This window comes from Triturus cristatus, chromosome 9 (assembly GCF_964204655.1).
Source record: "Triturus cristatus chromosome 9, aTriCri1.1, whole genome shotgun sequence".
Taxonomy (NCBI): Eukaryota; Metazoa; Chordata; class Amphibia; order Caudata; family Salamandridae; genus Triturus; species Triturus cristatus.
In genome coordinates, this window is record NC_140592.1 from 1,032,552,363 (window position 1) to 1,032,579,369 (window position 27,007).

The 27,007-nt window shown below is 44.2% G+C and overlaps 1 protein-coding gene across 4 annotated transcripts in view; it reads left to right on the forward strand.

Moving 5' to 3' along the window:
• The window catches only part of ENTPD5 (ectonucleoside triphosphate diphosphohydrolase 5 (inactive)), a 407,636-nt gene that overhangs the window by 224,793 nt on the left and 155,836 nt on the right, over positions 1-27,007 (forward strand). For all 4 annotated transcript variants that reach the window (XM_085626780.1, XM_085626778.1, XM_085626781.1 and 1 more), the window contains 2 exons: positions 14,301-14,380; positions 15,190-15,333. In XM_085626780.1, the coding sequence (XP_085482906.1) occupies positions 14,301-14,380; positions 15,190-15,333 (224 nt within the window). The remainder of the gene's footprint in view (positions 1-14,300; positions 14,381-15,189; positions 15,334-27,007) is intronic.

Genomic DNA, 27,007 nt, shown 5'->3' on the forward strand with positions numbered 1-27,007 from the left:
ATTGTAACAAAATTAGGCACTTTACTGCTGTGTGTAAGGCCAAGAAGAACAAAGGGAAAGTTTTTGTAATTACGTGTGACAGTAATAGTGACCGTGATGGCTGCTCAGAGTTTGACTGTGGGCAAATAGTGTCTCAAGTTTCAGACAACCGAAAGAAAGGTCCTTTAGATGATATCTGTGTTGAAGGTAAAACTATAAAGGTAGTCTTTGATTCAGGAGCTATTGTATCCAAACAGTTTTAAATGGGTAATTTGTTGAATACAGTGAAATTACTGAAGGCTGACATTAAACTAAGCGCCTACGGTGGAGAGCCCATAAAACTTATGGGATACTTTTGTGGGTTAATAGAATACAAAGGAAGGTATATGTCCGGCAAAATTGTCTCACATATAGGTGATAGTATTGTAAGCTGGTCCCACTAGAGAGACTTGGGTGTGATGTTGAACCCAAATAATGACCCTCCTATTATTCTAAAAACATTTTCAGGTGAATGAAGTTTCCACACAAAACAGTGAAAGTGATTTCACTACATCTCTTAAAGATTTTTCCAGTGTTTTTAGGGATGAGTTAGGTTGTTTGCATCGTTACGTCCATAAAATAAAATTGGTTTCTGGAGCCATGCCAGGCAAAGTACGTGGTGTGCCCATCGCTGTGAGGAATGAAATGTGAATTAGAGAAACTTAAGACAGAGGGTATAATTGAGGAGGTGGAAGGGACCCAGTGGTTGGCGCCAGTGGTAGCCGCTAGAAAGTCCAACGGAAGTCTTCGCTTATGCATTGATTTGAGGGAGCTCAATAAGTAGGTCATTGTGGATAAATATCCCCTTCCTAAAATCTCAGACATGCTGATGCTTTTGCAAGGGGCCAAGGTCTTTTCCACCGTGGATCTAAAGTCAGCGTATCACCAAATAAAGTTGGATGAAGAGTCTAAAGATTTAACCGCCTTCATTACACCTTTTGGGACATACTGGTTCATAAGATTATCCTTTGGCTTAGTGTCAGCAGCTTTGGTGTTTCAAAGTGCTTTAGAAAGGGTTCTGAAAGGACAATTAGGAGTCAAGATATACCAAGATGATGTACTAATTTATGGGAGGAATGAACAAGAACACAATGCCAGACGTAGAGAAGTTCTAGAGAGATTTCATAATAGCAATCTTACTGGCAGGTTAGACAAATGCAAGTTTAAGAGACCCTCAATTGATTATCTAGGTCATCCCATTTCAAGGCAAGGTGTTGTGCCCAAGATTGAATTAGTTGGTGCTATACAAAATTTAGCTTCTCCAACTAACAAAGAGGAACTCATGAAGTTTCTTGGTATGGCTGAGTATTACAGCAAATTCATGAAGGACTTTGCTGAGAAGTGTGTAAATATGCAAAAGCTTTTATGCAAAGGTGTAGATTTGATCTGGTCTGATGTTCGTGAAACTGAGGTTAAAGAAATGCTTAAAAGGACTCCCAAGTTTAGGAGTTTTGATCCTTCAAAGAAATCAGTTCTCATCACAGATGCTAGCATGAAAGGTCTGGGAGCCGTGCTACAGCAAAGAGATGGTGAAACTGAAAGTGTGATCCTTTTTTTTCACGAAGTCTTAGAGGGACTGAATTACGCTATTCAGTCATAGAAAGAGAGGCCCTTGCTGTACACTGGGCCGTAAAGAAACTCAAAAACCTCCTGTGGAGTTTGAAATTTGTTCTGCGGACCGACCACAAACCTCTGTCAGGTTTTTAATAAATAAGACATTGATGCAATTTCTGGAAGAATATCAAAGTGGGTGGCGGCGCTTCAGGGATATGATTTTGAAGTTGAATATTTACCTGGAACCAAGAGTAGAATAGCTGATACCCTTTCAAGGCTTGAACCACATAATGAAGGTAATTCAAGTCCTGAAGAAGACAAACTAAGTGAATGGGTTTGTAGCATTGAGAATGACGGGATGAAGGAAAGCAGATGGCGTGAGGAGTGTGCTTCAGACAAAGAATGTCTTGAGCTGGCTTCGTTGCTCAAGGATGGATGGGATAACAAGGTCAAGGGAGATTGTGCAAAGTATTGGAATGTGAAGGATGACCTTTCTGAATGTGAAGGTCTTATATTTCGAGGAACCAGATTGGTTCCTCCTGTTATCCTTCGTCAAGAGCTTCTAGAATTGGCCCTTAAAGGGATGTCAAAAACGAAAGAAGGCTCAGACTTAACTATTGGTGGCTTGGTATGGACTTACAGGTTGAATGCCTTGTGAGAGAATGTGTACCTTGTTGCTTGAGTGAATAGTGTCTTAAACCTAGAGTGCAACTCATGGTCGTCCGAGAACATCCCAAAGGGCCGTGGGAAGAGTTAGCATTTGACATTTTGGGCCCCATAAAAGGGAATGGATGCAAAAGCTATGTATTTGTGCTCATTGATATGTATTCCAGATGGCCAGAAGTTAAAGTTTTAGAGGGCGAGGATGGTCTATGATGAAGCATGACACCTGGTGTTGTGTGAGGCCAGTCCTTCACTTTTTGTGAGATGCCAGCAACCTATGTGCATCTCCAATAGTCCTGTAGTGATCCCCACTAGGGGTAGCCCCATATGTGTTTACGTATCGTAGTGGAGGCTGGCTAGCCCATAGGCCCTATGCCTCTTGTTCCCATGCCTAGCTACTCACTAGGGTTAATGTGGTCCATTTTCACATAAGTTAGTTACCAGAAGCATAGACACAAAACGAGTTGTATTGTTTTTCAGGGAGGTGTTTGGACGGGAAGGCTTACCTGGAGTCATCCTGACAAACAATGGAACCCAATTGGTCTCCAAGGACATCGAAGAGTTTTTACTGAGGTGTTCCATCAAGCACAAGCGGTGTTCCTTATATCATCCCGAGACAAATGGTATGGTGGAACGCTTTAACCGTGTTTTAAAGGAAACCATTGCCATGGCTAAACAAAATTGTATAGACTGGAAAGAGGAAATTATTAAAAAAGTGGAAATATACAGGGTTTCACCTCCTGCTACTACTGGGCGTACCCCTTTTGAGTTGTTCAAGGGAAGGTGCCCCACCACGTTAATTGCACCTTATTGGGTTAATGAAGCTAAATCTAGAAAGGGGATAACTATTTCCGATGGTAAGTGGAAGCTCAAGGAGCGTGAAAAGATTGATGCACGGAAGTTGTCTTTTGACTTCAGAAAAGCTGTCAAGGTTATTCCAGTGAAAGTTGGCGATTATGTCATGATCAGAGCTCCTTTTGGTAGGAAAGCGTCCAGTTTATTTCAAAACCACATAGTAATCAAAATATTAACGAATGCCATAAAAACTGAAGATTAACGTATTTGGAATCTTAATAGAGTGGTTGTCATCAAGAACAGTAAGCTAGCAGGTAATGAGGGTAATAGTAAATCTTTGAACTTATCCTCATCACGTTCTATAATGTCAGCTCCCTGCAAAGAAAGTAAGAATGTGGTATGTCAGAGAGAGAGAAGGTTTACAAGACAACCCTCAAAGTGTAAAGACTATGTTATGGTATAATCATTATGTTATGTGCCTTATTTTTTTATTCAGTTGCTGTTACCTCTTTTCTCTCAACACACATTTTAATTTTGTATAAAGAGGGAAGGTGTGTAGTAATGTACTATAATTTATTGTACCCCTGCACATCATTATAAGCATTATTTGTTGTGTATAGGTTTGAGTAGCACCATGGTGATAGAACCTGGTGTGAGAAGGATGGAGGTTGAGAGAGTCAGCCGTACCTGACACAGCCTACTGGATGGATGGGACCATTTGTTATTACAATAAACTTTCTTCTTATTCAACACTGGAACAACTCCTTTTCATTTTGAACCTGATTTTACACTATGGCACAGAGCAGACATGCTTAACTTAGAAGTAATATTTAAAGTATTTATGCAGTACTAAAATAATAATAATGTTGAAATGCAAATACAAATTGAATTAGAAAGACAGAGTAACATTTAATTAAACAAATGACAAAAATCAAGTAAGGAGAACCAGAGATGGTAATTTTTAAAGTTTAATGTACGAAAAGAGCCATGAAGCACAAAGTCCTAATGATAGTCAGTAGTCGCGTAGGAATAGAATGCGCAATTGGAAGCTGACTATGATGGAGAGCGGGTCAAATACACTAACCAGGTTCATCCTGGTCAAAGCTTTTAACTTCTGACTTTAGTCCTTTAAATTCCAATCTACCAAAGGACTACACTTCTAAAGCCCCCCATAACTCCAGGAGAGGCACTTCTAGACTGACAGGGTGGCAGGCAGAGGTTCACAAGACAGACCAGTACAGGTCCAGTTGGACTAATCAGCTTGACAATTGCAGGAAAAGGCCTCTTGTAGCTTGTTGTGTCCCTGTAGCTTTAACGAGAGATCAGCATTATGAACCTTGGAATCCACTTATTTTGCCTGAGTACAGTAGAGGGAGCATGTCTAGTCCTTCAATGCTCTTCTCCTGTTGCTGACATCAGGTTCAGTCCAGTCTGATCTAACCCCCTAGGGACGCTCTAACCAGGTGGGGTAAAGGTTCACTGGACTAACCTCACCCACCTTGGGCATTTTCAGGATGGCCAAAGTCTTCGGCCACACTAAACATGTACTGTGAGGACTGGCTGGGTTGGTGGGTAGGGGGGGGGGGTGTGTGTGTGTGTGTGTGTGTGTGTGTGTGTGTGTGTGTGTGTGTGTGTGTGTGTGTGTGTGTGTGTGTGTGTGTGTGCGTGTGCGTGTGCGTGTGCGTGTGTGGAGTGTTCTATGGTAATCAGAGTGTCCTTCCGCAGCTAACTCAAAAATCTAGTTTTAAACAGTCCCTGTAGCCCCAACAAAGTCAGAGACCGATGTCTAGTAAAATAAAAGCGTAGTTCTCCGTTACTAGACAGTGGATACACACAACGTTTTTTGCCGTTCTGCTTCCCTCCATTGAAGTGCGCCCCAAATGTTGAATGTAAACTCCTAGCAGACCTGTCCAGCAGGTCGTGACACTCTAACTGAATCTGGCACACTAATGTCAACATGTGACCCACTGTGATGGGGCTAGTTTGGCTCGGCGGACAACAGAAGGGTGCAGTGTTGGGTGTTGACTTATATTTGCCTGTGACAGGTGAGGCCTTTTTGAACTGCACCAAGAGGCTGGGTACAGCCCCCAGGCCATCCTGTCAGGAGGAGGGCAACACCTTCCCACAGTCAAATCCCATTGCCCCTGTCCTGGGAGCAGTTCATACCTCACAGTGGGGGAGCTATCAGCAGCCAGGTGGCAGTTGGACGTCACCAAAAGGCCTTCAAAGCTTTAGGTAGTGAAAGGGTAACTTTTCTTTCATAGTTAGTCAAATTTCGACTTTAACATTAAATTCTATTTAAACTATTAATAAGAAATATGTTTCTAGCTGCTACCAAACTGAAATAATCATTATACGGTGTAATAAAGTAATCCCCTGCTTTCCTATGGAAGCAGCCAGCCTTTTCACAGTGAAAATAGCTTTTAGATTTTTCACTGTAAGGACATGTGGAACATTATATGTTTACCTATACTATTTTTAAATACCATGCACCCCGGTTTGTTGGTGATTAGGCCTGCTCGAGGGTGATAAATTAATATTTAAAAGGTTATTTTGATAGGTCGATTTGGCAGTTAAAACCTGCACAGCCAGGCTGTTTGCAGTGCCATTGCATTGGATGGCCCAGTGAGTGCTGCAGTCTACTAGTAGCATTTAATTTACAGGCCCTGTGTACACTTGGTACCATATACAGGGGACTTCTAGGCAAATTAAATACATCAATCAGGTGTATACCAATTTTACCATGTTGAAAGGAGGAGCCCAATCACCTTTTCCACTGGCTAGCAGGAGTATAGTGCACATAGCTCTATAGCCAGCCAACAAAAATAGGATTCAGCAAAAGGGCAAAAAATATCCAGGGTACCTGCAGAAAGTGCAAATTTCCAAAAGTAGGTAACAAAAAGATTAAAGATAGTTTGTAATGCAGTTATGTAAAGCTTTGTAGATCAAATTGAGACTTTTGAACTTAATTGTTTCCTGCACATGGAGACACTGTTGAGATTTGTGAGCAGGGGTGATGGTGTTTGAGATTCAATACTAGCTGGGCGGTATAGTTCTGAACTCATGCCATCTGTAGTTTCATTCTGTGGTGTGGTGTTTAAAAGTTATAAACGCCTCAATATAAGTTGGCATATCGGCAGACACTTTGAATTGCAGCACTATGAATGCTACAAATACTGTACCCAGAATGCTGAAGCCATAGCTACCATAGTTACCTGAAATAATCTAGAGGGAAAATATTACCCTCGATTTAAGCTCTAAAATCTTGCCTAGCTCAAACTTATCCTGTTAATATTCTTGAGATGCATAAAAAGAGAAGGGTTTTATAGCTCACCCACGAGAAAAAAAAAACTGTTTGAGAAGGCCGTGGAAAAGGGTACTTATAAGACATGGCTCCCAGAGACCTGAATAAGAAAAAAACTTTGCAGAAGCTACCCAACCACAACAGGAGAGAAACCTTGGGTATGATTGGATTTTGCCATGGGTTTGATTATAGTCTGCATCAAGAATAGCTACTAGGACTTCTAAAATTGGAAAGAAATCATGGAAATCCTGTTGCCACTTTGGCAAAGATAGATCTGAAGCTTCAGATGACACCCTCAAACAATTTATTAAAAAAATATTTTTCTATTGGCATTTTGAAAACCTAATACATTGACACAGATTATATTACTGCAAGATGTGTAGCAAGGTGTTTCCAAGGACCATCACGATGCATCAATAAACATACCTTGAAATGAATAATCAACCTTGCTGTGGTGTTGCATTATATCAAATGCCATTAAAGTCAATAGAAATATAGCATCTTAATCATCTAATAAACAAAGGAACAACATTTGTGGGTTTTTTGTGTGCGTGTAATGTAGCAAAAAACAAACCCTTCTCTTCTTGTTCTCAGTGCGATGTTCCTCATTACTGCCACATTGTTCCACATCCAGGGTCACAAGCTTGTCTAGTGTCGTCTTTTCGTCCCCATTTTTTACAGATCTTCCTCTTCCCTCCCAGGTGTCAGTGTCCCCAATGATCATAACTATATGTCTTCAATTTCATATGGCCGATGTAATGTCGGATCCAGAGAGAGCACCAGGAGTGTCAGCAGTCAAGTCCCTAATCATGGTCCCCCAGGCGTGTAAGAAGTCTGGTAGTAGGTCGTCTCATATGACGCTTTTCATCGTTTAGCTAACGTCTGACCGAGTATGACGAACATTCCACTCAGTTTTTCTTGTTCTTGATGGTAACCAGACCCAGCAGGCACTGCTTGAGTTCTCTGGGGATGTTCAAGCCCATGACTTTATGCAAATGAAGCTTTGTCTCATACCAGTAGGGAATTATTTGAGGACAGGACCACGTGACGTGGACAAAATGTGCCGGGGCATTTCCGCAACGTGTACACATGGAATTCTTAGTTGGGTAAATAGTATCCAAGAGTTTGGGCAAAAGGTATGTATGGTGTACGAAGTTATATTGGAGCAATTTACATCTTGAGTTCACAGATACCTCCTGTACTTCCCTGTGGATCCGTACCCATTTGGTAGGTGTGATGGGCAACTGGCGCCATGTGTCAATCTTTAGGAGAGGTCGCGGTCTATCCATGCGGAGAGCACAGTGTAGGTGCGTAATGAGTCTGTCCTCCTGCCATCTACAACAGTGTGATGAGTGCCGCTGTAGCTCCGGAGCTTCAGGGAATCCCGGCCATATATCTTGTGCAGTCGCCGCTATTTTGGCATATTGGAGAAATTTCCCTCATCCCAGTTTGAACGTCTTGATTGCATCTTGCAACGTGATGAAGCAGTCCGCCGAGTATAGGTCATCTACTGTAGTGCAGCCCCCTGCCCGCCAGTAGTCAATAGCCATTGATTGTGTGATCTGTGCAACTGGCTAAATCTCCTACAACTCAAGTGTTGGTGCATTTGGTGCTGCTATGGAGTACCACCCTCGTCGCTCGCTCACAAAGCCTGCAGACCATTTGTATCGCGTGGTAAATTTGCAGTGGTTCTGCTGCCCTGTAATAGTGGGGACCCCAAGTCCGCATCACCATGTGTGCCTAACAAGACCACCTCAAACCAATGGTTGAAATGATAAACAATGATGATGCTAGAGTAGAGGACCTCCGGGGAGACCAGGAATGGAAAATAGGAGTATGACCAACTATGGGAGACAGGGACATGATGTACCATGTTTCTTTTATCACTGTACTTACCAAGACCTGTTCCTGTTAACAGAGCAATCAGACACTCCAGCTGGGAGACTGGGTTGAACATTCCAACCTCCTAGCAAAAAAACGTTTTCAGATGACCAACTTGTGATTGGGTCCTCATAGTATTTTTTTATCTACATTATGATCCTCGATAGATGCTTGGTAATCAAAACAGATATATTATTTTATCTGCTAATAAAATGGTGCATCAAATAGAAATTGAACAAGCAAATGGTCTTCTCAAGAAGAATAAAGTAGACATGGCTCTTCTCCAGGAGAAAGCAAACACAAGGAGATAATGGACGGAGCGCTGAAACATTTCAGACACTCACTGATCTGGGTTGAATCCATCATCGTTCTTTAGCTCCAAGCATCCTGGGGCCGGTTTCATGGTAACACCCCTCATCAGCCAGGCTAGCTTGATTCTAGTGACAAAGTGAGCAAGGGACCCACGTCTGGGCATACCCTGCCAATTTAGGGCAAACAAAGCAAACACTAGGAGATAATGGATGGAGCGCTGAAACTTTTCAGACACTCAACCCCAGTCACAGATCTGGGTTGAATCCATCATTGTTATTTAGCTCACTTCGCCACCCCAGTTCAGACCCAGCCATATGCAAATCAATCTCGACCCTGTTCAGAATAATAGATTAAACCCAGATCCTTGTGACTGGAGGTGAATGTTTGCATTGTTCTGCATTCCATCCAACACTTGTTTATTTTGCGTTTGTCACCCTAAGTGGACGTGGGACCCATGTTCACTGTGCCACTGGATTCAAGCTAGCCTGGTTGCATTAGGGGGGATTGATGCCCTGAAAACGGTCCCAGGATGCTTGTTTCCGGTCCAGGGAGGACCTGGCTAGGCAGTTCGATCTGGACTGTTCCAAAGAGGCACAGGGTCAAGACTGTTTTGCATATAGCTGGGTCAAAACTGGGCTGGCATGGGGAGCAAAAGAATGATGGATTAAACCCAGATTCTTGTGACTGGGGGTGAATGTTTGCATTGTTCTGCATTCCGTCCATCAATTGTTTCTTTTTCTCTTCTCCAGGAGACACACCTTCTACATGAAAAACATAAATTAGGAAACCGGGGGAGAGCCAGGAAATTCTGTAGTAGATTAGGAGTCAAACAGAAATGTGCAGAAAATATTGCTGATGGGTCGCGTTCTATTCCAGGACCAGTTGGCACAAACCTCTTGCATAGCAGATGAGTGCTTACCTATGAAAAAAGTTGGAGCCATGAAATCAATCCCCTTTGCTGCAGTATATGACCTTGAGGACCTCAACTCGATCCTTCTGAAAGTTCCCAGAGGACTAGTAGTTGGAGGAGAATGGCATGAGTTTGCAAGCCTCGAATTTTATCACTTTTAAGTGGAGTACACAAGTATGTATCAGAAAGTGGACTCATAGGATCATCACTGAGGTCTCAACACTTCAGCAATGTCTCCACTCTGCTCCCAAGATATTGCCACATCAATATAATGACCCTGATGGCAATGATGATGAAAGTGAAATCTATGACAAAGAAAATTCCCTGACACACTAGCCTCTATTAGCCTACCCCAGCAACAGCTACAGAGTAATCTGCCTCCTTTGCCACTGTTATAATGAGAGCAACGTAGGACTTAGACATTACATTACCGTTTACTGAAGTCAAAACCAATCTCCTTGCGGTGTCCTACAGCCTGGACAGACATCTCAAGATCCTCTCCTACCACACTGCTGGACACCTGTGGAAAGTCAGGATCTTGCTCATCAGACAACAGGCAGATTGCAAGGCGGCCAAGCATTCCTCCTTCAGTACCATACTCCTGAGTCTAATGGTGAAGGTCTCCACAACAATTAAAACCAAATGCATTTCCAGTCACCGCGCAAGACAGAGTCAAAACACATGTAGTCATTCCCTAAAATAATTTTCTCCTTGGCCAGCCTTGCACTCAGGTCAGTAAACACCAGCTGCATCCTGGGGAGATACTTGCATGTGTTACGGGACGTGGCAGTGGACATTTTGCCAGCCATCCGAGATGACATCCAGCCTAACCTTTAATGCCTTATCTAAAATGGCCAAGACCTAGCGAAGTACTCCATCTTCTTGGGTCTGGACACCAGTAACTGCTTGAGTAGGGCAGTTGTAACCTGTGTGTTGGATTTGCTCTACCAGGTTTTCGAGCAACATCTCTTATGGACTTGCCATTTGGAGGGACCCCTCTCTTCAGAGACAAGGCAGACTGGGATACCTCGCCTGAACTGCAGGTTTTGTAGCAGTTTTGCCCCTTTCGAGGCTTGGGATGGGGATTGCAACAGAGGCAGCATCAGACCATTTCTAAACAGTCCTCCCAAGCCTTTTGAAGCAAAGGCTGGGGATCTGGCTGTCCACTTTCTGACCCTCGGGGGCAACAGCCTACCCAAACCCCCACCCATCCCCACTGTAGCCGCTGCATTAACCACTTTGTTTTTTATCCTCAGCAGTGCCCGATCGCCTGGTAGAAGGTTACATCATTTGTTTCTTCCCATGTGGAAAACATCACATCCCACCAGTGGGTGGTCCAAATTGTCCAGAACGGCTATTCTCGCCCTCTTTCTGACCATACACCCCGCACCTCCAACACGGAAATGCCTCCCAGTCCATACTCCCAAGGAGAGGTTCAAGCTCACTCAGCCAAGGGGGCCATAGAGTTGGCTCCTGCAACAGAGATCGGGACTAGTTACGATTCCCGTTTTTCCTTTCTGGTGCCGCAGTATGGAGGACTCTGCCCTATTGTCGACCTTTTCCCTCTGAACTTATTCAGCCCTGCAGTGCTGCAGACAGTACCTGCAGTTTTGGGTAGGTCACAAGCACTTTCAGATTTTGGTGCGGTCCTTCGACATTACCAGTACACTGCGGGTGTTCCCGAAAGTGATGGTGGTAGTCGCTGCCAGTCTGCAGAAGTCATTAATACTAGTCTTCCCGTACATTCATGACTCGCTGCTAAATGTGGGCTTGCCTCAAACTGTCATAAACCAACTCCAGATGACTGCTAACTTGTTGACATAGTCAGGTCTTTCCATCAAAGTTCCAAAGTCACACAGTCTCCTTCACAGAGGCTGCCTTTCAATGGAGGCATTTAGACACAGTGCTTTTTTGAGCCTTTCCTCCACCCCAGTGAGTCCAGGACACTTGGGCTATTATCCTGATGTTTCAGCCTTCGACCTGGGTATCCGTGAGAGTGGCACAGAGGCTTCTTGGCCTCTTCCAGCCTGCTTGTGAACCACACCAGATGGTACTTGCTAGCTCTGCAGAAGAATTTGAAGTCTCAGAGGTCACCACACCAAAGGAACCTGTCAGACCACATCCATGTGTCCGAGGAGACGGCAAAGGAACTGCAGTGGTGGCTGCTAGACTTCAGTTGGTCCGGTGACAGACTCCTCTCCCTACTCCACCCAGACCGAAGGGTCATAACGGATGCATTGTTGGAGGTCATTTAGGAGATGTGAAGACCAGAAGACTCCTGTCTCTGACGGAAGCCCACTGCCACATCAACTTGTTGGAGCTGCAGGTGATACGCTTGGCAATAAATATGTCCCTCTCGCCCATCAAGGGGGGAACGAGTGCAGGTGCTCATAGACATCACTACTTCAACAAAACAGGTGGAGTGGGGTCGGGTGGCTATGTACTTTTGGGAGTGGCTAAATCTTCTGGTCATCTCCCTGATTGTGCATCACCTGGCAGGATCTTTGATCGTCAAAACGAACTAGCGGTTCATGAATAGTGGCTTCACTCAGGAGTGGCACAAGTCATTTTCCAGCAATGCAGAGAACCCTGGCTCGATCTTTTCACCACCACAGAGAAATCGCAGTGTCCAAGTCACTACAGGTTGGAGTTCCCAAGGCAGCTCTCGCTTGGTGATGCCTTGCGTTAGATGGAGCTCAGTACTCTTGTATGCCTTCCTGTCTCTAACTCTTCTGCCCAGAGTTCTTAAAAATATTAGGAAAGACTGGGCCCAAGTCATCCTAGTGGTTTTGGACTGGGTGAGAGTGCATAATCTGGCCATGAGTATATGTCCTTCAATACGGCTGCCCCTTCAGGAGGACCTCTTGTTGCAGGAGCAGGGCAAGGGCCTGCACAACCTACAACTTCATATGTGAAGATGCATAGAGATTGAGTGGCAACAGTTAACTGCTTTCGCTTTTCTTCCTGAAGTGTTGGGTGTCTCACTGACAGCCAGGCATCTATCCACCAAAACCTTTTATGCATAACGCTATGCAAAGTTCCCCCTGCCACATTCAGCCTCTGCAGGCACAGTAAGCTGACATACTATTGTTTTGTCTTTCTTTAGACCAACAAGACCTTGATGTGGCAACAGTTAAAGGTTACTTGGTGGCCCTTTCGGCCTTTTTACATCCACCTGATCAGCCATCTCTTTCTAAATCACCTGTAGTGATGAATTTCTTAAAAGATTTGATTGATATGCTCCTGCCAACACCATATCTGATGCTGCAGTGGGACCTCAATTTGATTCTCACTTTACTCGTGTATGCACCATTTGAACCAATGCATACATTGGTCAACACAATTACAGCTTGTTGTGTGTTAATGAATTACAAGCTCTGTTAGTCCAGCAGCCATACATCCACTTTTTTCCGTACAAACTTGTTCTTCGTCTGAAAGGTGCTTTTCTTCTGAAGGTTGTCACACCCTTTCACATAGGGCAATCCCTTACCCTACTAGTATTCTTCACCCTTCCTCATCCCTCCAATGATGAAGAATAACTTTGTCTCAGCCCGAAGAGGGACCTTAGCTTCTATATTAACTGCACCAGAGAATATCGGGTGGATAAACAGCTCTTCGTGAACTTCTCTAGGGCGAATAAGGGAAAGTGATACAGAAGAGGACCATCTCTAGATAGATTGTCCTTTGCATCATGTACAGTTATAGGTTGGCCAAGAAGCAGCCCCCGGAAGTCTTATGTGCTCATTCCAATTGAGTGAAGGCTGCTACCACTGCGCTGGTGTGTGGTGTGAATATCTTTGACATCTGCCAGGCTGCTGTGTAGGTGTCAGTTCACGAAGCACTACTGCCTTGATAGCCAGGACTGGCAGGAAGTGCATTTTGCCTGGTCTGTCCTGTCAGATCCACAGACCCACCACTTGACGGGGGTACTTCTTTATTTATTCACAAGGTGAGGAATCTGCAGTTAGAAGTATCTATCAGAAGAACAAGTTCCTTACCTTTGGCAACACTCTTTCTGGCTGATACTCTATATAACAGCAAATTCCTCACTGAACCCACCCTCCATTCCATTCTGTGGAATTAACACATCTAGGCCATACTAAGATTCCAATTTAGAGTTCTGCACACTGGCGGAATGTGATTCCTAAGTGCTCTGCGTCCAACAGCGGGGATAAAGATCAGAAAGAACTGACGTCAGCGCACGGAGGTGGTGGTTATGTAAGGGGCTTGCTGTCACTTCGGTGGCAGAACAGACTCGATGCGGAGCCACACAACGCCACAAACAGACATGAGAAAGAATAGCTGAGAAAATTCTGTGGATACAGTCTGGCACCTTGAGGTATTCACAAGATAAATAATAAGCGGTTAGATAGCTTATTTACCAGAAAGAGCATTACCAAACTTAACTAACGTCCTTTAGCGGCCCAAAAAAATCACACTTTTTCATTTCATACTTACAAAAAAGTAAGCAATTTAAGACAATTACCGAGATGCCTTTGAAAATTTAACTAACTAACCATTAACAACTTTAAACGAACAGCATAACTCAATCCTCCGTGCCTGTCAGAGATTCTACATTAGATGGGGTTGGGGCAGCCACTATCGATTTATCTCTTTTTGTTTTTAGAAAATAGGTGGTATTAAGTCTCCCCAACAATGCACACACTTCTGGTGTTTTTGTTATTTTAAAATGATGATTTTGCTGCCTCATCCATTATTGGTCTATTTCGCATGGTCTCAATTTACAGTACATCCTTAGTATGCAGTCTTCTTAATTGTTGTTGATTGCATAGTATGCTTTTTCACCTCTGGGTGTATTCTAGTGCTGGTGGAAGCCAATTACCCCTTTCTTGTTGTTTTCAGGGCATCCTCCTGAGTTGGAAGGAGAGGTTTTTGAGTCTGTCAAACCTGGTCTGTCTGCCTACGTAGATCAACCTGAGCAGGTAAGACGTGAACATACAACTACACTTGAGACTGTACAGTCTTGTGCTCATGTAAGCAGTGATTGTTTGTGGAGCACACTCCACTCTTATGTTTTGGGAGATGAGAATGTTTAATTGATGATTATTTGTAGATATATTGTCAAGGACAGTATGCCATTGAACAACTTGTAGATGTGTGTACTGTGTGTGAAGCTGATGGATGACTACATCTGCAGACCTGGGGGTGGATAAGGGCAACAATGGGGACTTTGTCTACAGCAGAGGGGGCTACATCATAGCTGGGGCATATCTTTAGCCTTAGGAATCTGTATGTGTGGAGCAGTGAGGCTGGCTGTGTGGATGTGACGGTGGGCATGGGGCGCAATTGGGAAATGTATGATTATGTAAGGGGACGTCTGGCATTATGCAGAAGGAAGGTGCATATCTGAAGCCAAGGGAAGTATGTCTAAAATGAAATGAGATGCAGGTCTGGAACAAAAAGAATCTGTCTGTCAGGTGGAGCTGGCTGTCTGGACCCAAGGAAGCATAATGTATGGGTTAGGAATGACTACATGTCATTGTGGAGCAGAGGGAAGCAGAATGTGTGGAGCAGAAGCAAACGACGTGTGGAGCAGCTAGAGCAGAATATGTGGAACAAGAAGAGCTTTGGGTTGAGCAATGACTCCATGTCGAAGGAAGAAAAACCCTGCGTACCTGAGGAAGATGGGAGTGCACGTAAGATAGTGTCTGTAGCAAGAGGTGACTGCATTACTAAACAGAGCTCCCAGTGATACTTTGCCTTTTTTTGGGTGTTATGTTTTTTATTGCAGTGTGCAGAGAGTGTTCGAGGGCTTTTGGAAATCGCCAAGGATTCCGTGCCTCGCAGTCACTGGAAGAGCACACCAGTGGTGCTGATGGCTACTGCTGGACTTAGACTCCTGCCAGAGAAAAAAGCCCAGGCACTGCTGTCGGAGGTAACTGCTTCCTGCCTCCATCTTGCTACGTTTGTTCATCAACTAACTTCCACTGCTCCATCCTCTTTTTCCTTTCTTCTCCCATTGCTTCCTTCTGTCCCTCCCTTTCTTTATCATTTTCTCATCGCTACATTTAATTAGGTAATGTGACAAAACACATACACTTAAAGCCTTGGGAAATACAGTTTTGAAAGTGAGTTCAGTAACTTTGAAATATATTAAAAAAGAGCGTGAATAGTCTTCGCAAAATTTGTTAAGCTCAATCTGTGTGCTGTAGCATTTTTATCTAGTTAATATTGGTGCAGCAGTTTAAGGGCGGTAGTAAAATAAATTGTATAAGTCATTTTGTCGATATAAAGCCAAAAAGGTTGGGTAACTACACAGAAAGGTGAGAGCGTTAAAGGGCACAGTATTTCATTTTTTTAAATATATATTAGGAAAGCTGTCTTCCTCCCTGAGGAAGTAGATTTTTACCCATAGAAGCTATCCAGCAAAAAGTTATTCATCACAAAAATATTTCCTAAGGATGGCAGTTTCACGTGAAATGGCAGCCTGATGCGCAATGGTTAAAAATTGAATGGTGTTATATAGAGAATTATTTTGCAGTAAAGTTTTGTTTTACTTGTTAATTCATTTTAATTGACTTGGGTGAAAACGAGCAGTGTGGTCTCACTCACCAGAAGTGCCTCTCTATGGAAGCTTATTGATTGGGGTTTTAGGTGCCCTCAACAGACAGCTTTTCGCTATCTTTTGTTGAAGTGCTATCGTGGACAATACCAATATTCGGATAAGGGTCACCCAGTTGCTTTCCTTTACTTGGCTTTCTTGTCAGTTTAATTTCCTTGCTGTTAATTCAATGAATTTCCTTCCTCTTCTTGTGTTTGTCCCTCCCCTGGAGCATAACTTTATTTTTTTTTTTTTTAGGGAGATGATTTTCTGTGTTTAGGTCAGCACGTCCTGGGCGGTGCATCTGTTTTTCTTGCTCTCTTACTGCTACCAACCCTCACACCCATGCCGCCATGCTCTGTCTTGCTCCCCTACCATAGTTCATCTGTTGCCCCCCCTACTGCCAGGCTGTGTATGTATGTTTATTAGAAACTCCCTCTACTACCCAGCTCTTCCAGTAACCCTCTCTCTTTGCTCCCCACTAGATTCCCTCCTTGCATTTTTCAAAATATTTGTTTTTTATTGGAGTTCTATGCTGCTCTTATATTTGTATTTTTATTTTTTTTAAACATTGATGCATTTTTTAATATATTTAATTTACCACTCCCTAATGGGGTCTGACATTTTAGAATGGTAAATTCAAATGAAAATAAAATGTTCACTGCCGAAAGGTTGGGTAGCTCCACAGAAAGTTGGGATCTATTACATTGCCTTTCTTAATTATGACAAAAAATATTTCCCAAGTAAGGCAGTCTCACATGAAATGGCAGCTTGATGTACAACGGGTAAAATTGAACAGCATTAAAAAAAGTGATTTTTTTTTTAATTGTCTTAGGTGAATACGAGGTGACATCGTCTGGAAAAAATCGATTCCTTGAATATGCATTTGGGTCCATACTTCATAATGACCTATCTCTTGAAAATGTCTACCTTTGCAACATTTTGCACATAGCTGCTTTTGGCTAGTTTTTTTCATTCTGCAAGTTTATCATGATTCATATTTAACAGGCCCCATCCCTTCTTCATTATCGAAAGGAGCTGAAGGTCCGTCTCTTAATGCAATACCTTGTATTGTGGCTGCCCTTTTATTGATCATTGAAGAGAATCTCCTTTGTCTCCTTGGCCGTCCCTCCTAGTTAATCTAGCCCTCTTTTTTTCCCCTTCCCTGTGTTGCCACAATCCATCATTTGAACCTCACTCTCCCCTGCCTCATATCTAGTCCACTACTTCCTTTCATATACTCTGTCCCTGCCAAGTCCCCACTCTTCTGTCAACACCTGCTGTTCTGCGGTTTTACCTCCGGTTGACACCTGACTCCACAGGAAATCCCATGTTTTCACCCTTAACATTTGCCTTCTTTAAGCCATAGTATCTAACTTTGGGGATATGGAAAGAAAAATCTTCAAAATGTAATCCTTTGCCTACCCTAAGTTCTGAAGACATTGAAAGAACCCTCTTTGATGAGGAAGGCCAATCTGGTATTTCGGTGGCCCAAAGGAATGGGAGCTCAGTGCCTGTGTCCTCTAAGGGCTTTGATTACGAATAGGGGCAATCTTCAGAGTACCCAGAGAAATGTACAGGGCACAGACTGCACCAAATGCTTTCATACCTCTTAACACCATTTGAGGATTTTCCCTCCAGGGATCGGCGTCAATAAGAGTCATGAAGTCAGGAGCCCTGAGATTGTGCTGAAGAGATTGGCGGTTTCAACCACTGTCCCTGAGCCTGCTCAGCACTGATAATCTATCTTGGCTCCAGAGAAGGTGGGCACGAAGCTCCAAGCCAGACCACACCATCTCTAAACTGTGGCACCAAAGTAGGCTCAGAAACCTGTCATGATGGCTGCCTCAAAGGCAGCTGAGCAAACCAACCCAAACCTTTCAGGTGCCTGAGCTGCCTGATGTGAGGCAAAGAAAAAATTACATTCACCCCTAATCAGTGGGAAGACTTCTTAGACAACCACAGCAAGAGGTAGATCCAGCACTTCAGAAAAAGGAAAAGTTTAACTTCTACACTATTGGCTGAAGGCCAGTCACAACCTACCCCTCGCCTTTAACCCCAATCACAAGGGACCCAGACTCTCCCCCCCCCCACCCATATGTGATAAATTACCATGATTCGTGCACAAGTGGAAACGGGGCTTAAGGGACGTACCTGCACATGTGGGGGTAATGTCCTTCAACACAGCAGTTCTGGTCTCGGGTGATGGGGGTTGCATGAGACATCACAGTGAGACCCTCCCCATGCAACTTGGTTTGGCATTGTTGGGAATAGTTGATGATGAGGTGTTATCCCCACTGCCCCCTTAGTCTCCACAACCTTCACTATCCCAGCTATATTCCACTCACACTGATTCAGATCAGGGCATTCAATATGACCTACAAGATCCTTATTAAAAGCTTGTCCCCGTTGTGGCAGGATACGATTCCAGGTGGGATTACAATTTAGACCCTCAGGGAGATACAACCTTTGAGCCCTACCCAGTGAAGGATTTACCACTGGATGAAACAACGGCTTACCACACAGTCATACAAAGGGCAAATATCACCATTAGGTGAAATTGTATGTATGTTGAGGAAGATGATGATTTCCTGGTGGAGACCAACATAGCCGTCATGTCAGTTTCTAACCTGGCTAAAGAGGCGTGACCAACTGCACAACAACATTTTTTTTAAAGAGTCTGTGTAAGTTAGGGTGGTAACACCTAGGGTGGAAAACATAGAAAATAGCACCTAAAGACTCACTATACATCAGGGGGCTCATATCACCGGATTGCCTAGCAGTGCACTCTGCTAGAAAGAGAGCCTCTGCACAGGAAACCAAAGAGACTCTTCCACCAGATCAGAAGAGCCACAAAATTAATGTGGATTAAAAAAGGTACCAGTGGAGGAGCAACACAGTGGCGCATCAGCATTTTAGTGAGCACCCTCTCCAGGAAGGACATTGAGAGGAGATGTAGTAGCTCATTAAATATCTGCCCAAAGCTTATTACAGGCATGGCAAGGAGTTAGTTCAGGAAGGTGAAATAATTTCCACAGCAAACATACATTGTGTCTTAAGATGCAACTGACTGCTTCTCGCGAGATGAATTAGTGTCATCTGTAAAAGATATACGTTGCTCAGAGTGTCAGGATTCTGTCCAAAGGACTAACAGCAATTCATCAATGTCTTTTCATGGGATACACTTGTTTTGGTCAACAAGCGGATAGTCTCTTTGGAAAAAAGATATTAAAAACCACTGATCCAGCCTAAGTTACGGGGCCACTCCAGACTCAAACAGGCCAAATCTGTTTGTGGCAGGAACACTGGGGGTGGGGGAATGCTAAAGCTGTAGTAACACCATAATGTCCTGGTTCTCAACAGCAGTAGATACTGTAAGAAGGACCGCCTCAGAGAGCCTTCTCCAGAGGAGGCTTCTAAGACAGTGGTAGAGGAAAGAGAAGGGGCGGCTAAGGAATTGGACCTCTGCCTACAAACAATGACTTCCCTGTCATCCCTAAATTCATTCAACACCTGTCGGACAAGAGTGAGTTCTGTGAATTGTCCGGCACCAGTGTTGCTTGGAGTTTCACACCACTACTCCAAACAAAAACAAAGCCGATTGCACAAAATCTGTGAGAAAAGCCAAAGCTTCTGTTCATAATAGATTATCCACCAGTGGATGTCTGGGCGCTTGTCATTGGTAAATGGTTTTACCATAGTATTATAGACAAATTCTATGTAGTGAGGACGCTCATAATGTGTGGATGTTTATTTCCAGAACTTCACTGAAGATTTTGAAGCATTGCACATTGTTGAATAATGTAGAATCTAGGGGTGGCCCACTTAGAGGTGGGTTAGTGTAAAGATCCACTTTCCACACGGTTTTAGGAAGACCGGTATCTTTATTGAAGAGTAGATACATGTACCTCCAGCTCAGCTTCACAGCTTTCAGCAATACAATGCTATTCAAAGGATAACATTCTAACATAGCAACGTAATCAACATTCTAATGTATGCAGATAACTCCACACATCTCCCTTCTTATACACACTCCTAACAATAATGAAATTAAAAAAATCATAAACAATAGACTTTCAAGAACAAGTGGAAAAGCACAACGGTTGTAAATGTCGCTCCAATTTACAAAAACAGTCAATTTTCAAGAGTAGGCGAAGGAGCACGACATTTGCAAATGTTACCAGTACTCCAAGCGGAACCATCAGACAGAACAACAATATCTCTTTTTTTACAGGCTTTACTTGAATTGGTGCAGAAAATTTGCTATCGCCCTTTATGACAATTCCACCATGCCTTACAACCCCCCAATCTCCAGCTTTAATATCAAGACTGTTAACGCTTTTCTTAGCATTTTAATATTTAGTTACAGCATGTTGTCGCTTAACTACTCTGTATTCCACAGCACTTTGGTCAACCCACACACAATCCTGATCTTTTAACCAACCTAGAACTTCCTTCACTCCTGGCTCACGTCCTTTAAGAGATATAAATGGTGAAACACCTGTTATAGAATGCGTCGTCACTCTATATGACCACACAAGCTTTTTAAGTTCTTCACGCCATGGCAGTCCATTAGCAAGTGATAATTGAATGTTCTCCGTTATCAGTCAGTTGATTCTTTCAACTAAATCATTTGCTTGTGGTCTAAACATAGCAACTCTCTCATGACTAATTCCAAACTTGCATAGAAATTCTTGCAATTATTTCGACACCAGCTGGACACCATTATCCGATACCAGAACTTTAGGAATTCCCTCATTTTAAGAATACTCTCTCCATTAAATCAATAAAGTTTTGAGTGTTTACAAATTCTGTAGTTTCCACCACAAACCATTTAGAATGGTAATCGACTAGAACCATCAGGAACTTGTTGCGAGAATCAAGTCTGGAAATTGGTCCCAAAAAATCAATCGCTACTCTTTCCCACGGGCGTTTAGGAAATGCTGTTCATGCTAAAGGAGGTTGTCTAACTACCTTAGTTTTATCAGCTTGAGCACATGCACAACATTCTCTCACCGCGTCTTCTATGTCACCATCCATGCTCGGCCACCAATATGACTGTCGTACTCTTCTTTAGGTCATATTTCTTCCCAAATGCCCCTCATGTGCAATATTTACAATTCTACTCCTTAGCCCCACTGGTGGCACAAACTGACACCTTCTCATCCGCTTTCTGTCACATACACTCAGCTAACTCTCCACGTGGTAGTAGTTCCTAAACCGAGCATCCTTAATGAGATTTTCATGCCATCCTTGCGAGACACAACTTAGCACTTGTTGTAATATTTCATCATCTGACATAGCACTTGTCCACTCCTCCTTAGTAAAAGCAAATTCTTCACTACTTCCTTTGAACACTTCTTCAATCACATCACCGACACCAGTATCCATACTTTCGATTGGCATTCTAGACAGACAATTGGCTACCACATTTTTTAGTCCCTAGACATATTCGACCACAAAATTATATTCAAGTATCGATAACATCCACCTGGAAATCCTAGGGGTAACCCTACCCTTCAAGCCTCTCCCTCCTTTGAATAAATGGACTAAGGGCTTGTGATCCGTGCGGACTTTAAATGGCAAACCCCACACAAAATACTTAAAATGTTTTATCCCCCAACAGCACGCTAGGGCCTCCTTTTCAATCACAGAATATGATAACTCAGCATTGCGTAATCTCCTAGATGTGAATCCAGTGATTTTCTCTTCCTCATTACTCAACTGAGTCAAAACACCACCAATCCCTACTGCACTGGCATCGGTTGTAATGAAAGTTTTATCCCTGACATTGAAATGACCAAGAGTAGGAGCCCTAACAATACCATTTTTAATTTTGTTAAATGCATGGTTGCAATCTCCATTCCAGTCAAATATGACTCCTTTTTAGGTCTCGCCTGAGCCAGCGCATGCGTTGCTCTGCGAGACATTTAGTAAGTGGGTTTTCAAAGTGCTACCAGAGGCTTTTGCTGGCCTCAAGCTTGCGGTTACGGGCGCGTGCACGCGCGCAGCCGCCATCTGCCTTTCTTTCATGGCTCATTAAGCCTTACAGCATGCTCCTCCACCCCCTTGCTCTCTGCTCTCACTACCCCCTCTCATGCAGCCCTCCTCCTCTGTAGCAACCCCCTTCCCTTCCTAGCCTTTCCTCATGACCAATGCATAAACACACAACCCGTTCCCCCTCCCGCGCACACACAACCCGCCCCCCCCTCCCGGCCACTCACTGCCTATCAGCCTTCTCTCAGTCAGGTCCCTCAGAATACACAAAAAGACGGGCACTGTTGAAGCACAATATCCTTTGTGCAACAACATCAACTGTTGCTTGGCTAAACACTTATAAGGTCCCAAAAGCGAGACCTATTGGCTATGCTAATGCTTGTTGCTCGCGCTTCTTGTTTTCTAATGCTGTGTGTTGATGCAAGATCCGAGTCCGCCAGATATTCTTGTTATATAATGGTGCTATCAGCTTGTTCTGTGCATTACATAAAAGGGTTCAGTGGCCTTTTCAGAGCTCGAATTGGAATGATTGTCACCATGGTGTTTTCTTTATGTACTGATACTCCTGTTTGCATTCACTTGCCTAGACGAGGGACTGATATCTGTCTGCATACGTATGTTGCTGTGCAAAGCTTATATTTTTTCTGCAAATAATTACAAGGAACAGTTTAAGCCCTCAACAAGAACACGTGTGTCTCCTTTTAAAAAAAACTGTGTGCATTTGAAAAACTGACTTCAGACAGTCACTAACCTCGGGATGTTCAATAGGTTTCCTGTTGCTCTTTTTTTATTAGTCATAATTGACCAGCTTTTGGTAATTAAAATAGGAGCTCCATTAATCATGACGTTTATGGAGTGTGTGTTTACGATGCATGACGTGGCCCGGTTGTCATTTCCTGGTTCTTAATGGGCAGCGTCTTCATTTATTTTTGGTGTGTAACTCATCCAAGACTACATCAAAGGCAAATGTCCTCAAATGTTAGGTATTTTCTTTTTTTTTTTTTTTTTTTTAAAAACCTTTATTCGTATAAGTCAGATACACAGCTATTCAGCCGACATCCCGGAGGTTCGGCAGCTAATCAGTCGACACATGAAGTCCTCCATAGCTCTAATGCAGGATAAAGACAAAGGTTTCATTTTTGAAAACTACCTACAATAAACACACAACAAGCAAGGCAGTATACACCACAAGTTCGTGCCAGTTCCCAACGGGGGCGCGGCCCCATTTCCAACATCAAATCAAAGCCACCGATCGGGAGGATGAGGGAGAAGCAGAGGCGCTAACATTCTAACGGAGGTGCATCAGAAAGACCCAAGTCGGAAGTGAGGCTAGGGGGAAAGTTGCTCCTCTGGTGGTTCAATGGCAGGAGGCAGACATATGCCCCCCCTATATTGGTTCCAACTTCCCCATACCTTATGCCATTTCTTAGGCCTCCCCCGTGCACTATACACCGTTTTCTCCCGAAACATGCTCCAGTCCATGTTGTCCTTCCATGCATCCAGGGTGGGCGGGCTATGAGAGCCCCACAGTCGTGCTATATCTCGCTTAGCCACCATATTGCCTAGGGTCGCCCATTGAGTCTGCGCTGCGTCATAATCTGTGGGACCCCACACATTCAAAAGACAGCGCCGCGCCTCTGGGTGCAGTACAATACCCGTGACCTCCTGCATCACAACGTGAATCCGCTTCCAAAAGTCCGCAATCACACCACACTCCCATATGATATGTAGAAAGGTGCCCACCATCCCGCAGCCCCTCTTACATAGCCCATCCTCGGAAAAACCCATATGGACCAGCCGGGGCCCAGTGACATAAACTCTGTGCAGTATCTTAAGCTGGACCACTGGACCAGCCGTAGTCTGGCGGGGATCGCGACCTCCTTAGGAGAGGAGATGGCGTATTGCCAATCCTCATCGTCCAGCTCAAGGCCGTCCCTAGTCCACTGATCCCGCACCCCCAGGAGGAGGTCGGTCCGGACGTTCACAAGCTTTTTGTAGATTAGGGAGATTGTGCTCTCCGGCATATGGCCGTCCAGGATCCGGTCCTCCAAGGGAGAGGACTCAGGCACCTTTTCCCCCTCAACGAGGACCGACCGCAGCGCATGGCGCACCTGCGCATACCGGAAATATTCCGTGCCCTCCAGCGCATATTCCGTCCGTAGCTCGTCAAACGACTTAATCCGCCCCTTGGCCAGCAGGTCCCCCACCCTGGAGATGCCAATCAGATCCCATTTCTCGAATCCCTTAGAGTGCCAAAGTTTCCCCAGCATATCGGAGTCATACAACGGAGTGGCGAGGGTGAGCCTATCTTTCCAGCCCAACGAGTTCGTGACTGTCTTCCACACATTCACCGCCACCCCGGTCGGCCCCGTGAGGGACCCAGCCGGGGGCCTCGAGTAAAGTGCCCTATAGTAGCCACCCCCACGCAGCAACCACCGGTCCATAGCAAAGCCAGGGCTAAGCGCCGGGCCGTAGACTCCATGATTGCTCGCACTCAGTTGGGAGGCCCAATAGTATCTTCTGATGTCGGGAAGCGCGATACCCCCATCGTACCAAGGAAGAGTTAGTTTTGCTATCGCTATACGCGGACGGCCGTCCCACAGCAGCGAGCGCTGGAGACTCTCAACCTCCCGAAAGTAGTTGGCCGGAACCAGCTCCTGAGTGTTCTGCAGGGCATAGAGAAAACGGGGAAGAGACATCATTTTGAATAGCACAGCACGGCCAAGGAGGGAAAGCGGCAGCCGCCGCCAGCCCGCTACCTCCCGCCGCAGGCGCGCCAACGGAGGGACCAGGTTCCTCTTGTACCGTACCGTTGGGTCGGTAGAGATATAAATCCCAAGATACATGAAACCCTCCCGGGCGATCTGGATCGGGCAATTCCGCGGGGGAACCGGGACGTCTCCACACAGGGCATACAGATATGACTTCCCCCAGTTAATGGTTAGTCCCGAATTCCTCCCGAAGGAAGTCAAAATGTCGCAGACAACTATGAGGGACTTCCGGGGTGAGGTGAGATAGAGCAGGATATCATCGGCATAAAGGGAGATGCGGTCCTCGTGGTCAGGTGACCAGCGAATCCCCCTCACATCTGGGTGCCATCGTATCCTGGCCGCCAGCGGCTCGAGAGCAAGAGCAAACAACAGCGGCGACAGTGGTATTTTGTTTTTAACTCAGTTCCTACTTAACCCGTACAGTCGCCTTACTAATGAGGAGGTTAAAGGTAAGCGTACTGCGCATCTGCGCCAGGATCTGTCAGCTGTGTCTACTTCACACAGGTTCTGGGCAAGTTTGGATTTGCCTGGATTGTGTTGCAATTGTGGATGTCGCAGAGATATCTTGCACGTGCTTTGACAAATCTATGCCTTCACTTCTGTTGTAGGTTCTACGGGCTTAGATGGGAGCCATTTGTAAAGTACACATAGCAAGTGACCACTTTTAATATTGTAACACTGATAACTGTGATGTGATCCAGTGCCATGATTGTGATGTAACGTGTTCAGTCAGCCCTATAACAGATTGGCATTATTGTGGAGCGGAAACTAATTTTTTGCATCATTGGAGTGTGGGTTTTCAGAGACATGTTTCAGTTGTCTCGAGACATCTCTAAGGCCCTTATGTTTTGTTAGATAGGGTAATTTTGGATCCGGATTTTCATAGCAGCAGCAGTTAACTTCCTGGTACTGATGAAAGTTGGCATCATTTAGACTACAAGTCACCGAACATTTACTGCCTTTGATGCTAGGAGCCAAAGCAGTTCTGCCATTACTTCATGCAACACTAATGAAGCTGTGTTATTAATTGGGAGTGATGGATGAGGAAGGACAGTTGACTTAATAGTCTCCATCTCTGTGATAGTCATGTGCTCAAGGGAGTTGAAGCTAATGAAATGCATTTGGCATTACAAATATTTCCAGAAATTAAATGTCAAGTAATTAGACTTATTTTGGAAAGTTGCTATTTTCTACTCTTCCTAAACCAGCAAAACAAAGTATTTCGCAATACTCCATTAAAGAAAAAAATATTCTAGCAGTTGCAATGGTATTTCACATCATTCCAAGTCTAAGACATCCTCATCAAGTTAATTTTGGTAACCTTTAGATTAACAGAAAGATACAATTCAAATTCTACTGAATAATGCGCAGAAAGTTTTATTGAATAATGTTGCTAACATGGCTTACGTTTTCCCAACTAATTTTAATTGCCAAAAAAGCACTCTTGTTCCAACAGTAACATCCTTTATGTACAACCATTACTTCACCAAAACCATAGGGGTAGTGTAGGTGACACCAACCGCGCTTTGCCCCTCCCCCCACACATGACATCACAGGAGGTGGCATCATTCAGTAACGGTTTCACAAGTGTGCTTTATGAAGTTTAACAAAACACTTCATACTTTAATTCAGGTTTAAGTTGTTATACCAACCGTGACGGCTGCTCACACAACAAGTTCTGGACTTTACACAATAAAGAACAGTAAATGTTCTGGCACCCAGGATAATGTGTTGCAAGGCTAAATACTTACAAGGTCCCAAAGGCGAGACCTATTGGCTATGCTTGATAGGTTACAACTTTGATAGATTGATAGGTTATAAACGTAGTGTTTTATAGAGATCAGACAGGTAGATTAATGTAAAAGGAATGACCGCCTCGCTTTTGGGAATGCGTGATTCTTTGAAGCAGGAGGAGGCATCATTTTGCGTTTCGCCACTGCTGTGCACAGGCCTACCACCCTTAAACATAGACCATGTGAGCTATGCACAAGAAAAGTACAGTCCTACACTCTGCACCACCCCCCAGTGCACTAGGGCAGCACTGCTTGGGTGAGGTGCACTTTGGCTCACCACAGATAGGATGGCCTGTGCACAAGGACAGAATAGTAGATGCGTTGCACCTATCACCAGCAACACCCTCCTCAATCCTCCACGGACTGCATGGTCTGTGTACAGGGACAGCACGGCTAGTAAATATGATCGGCGTAGAACAATCCCTTCGTGTGTAGCTGTACGAGTGA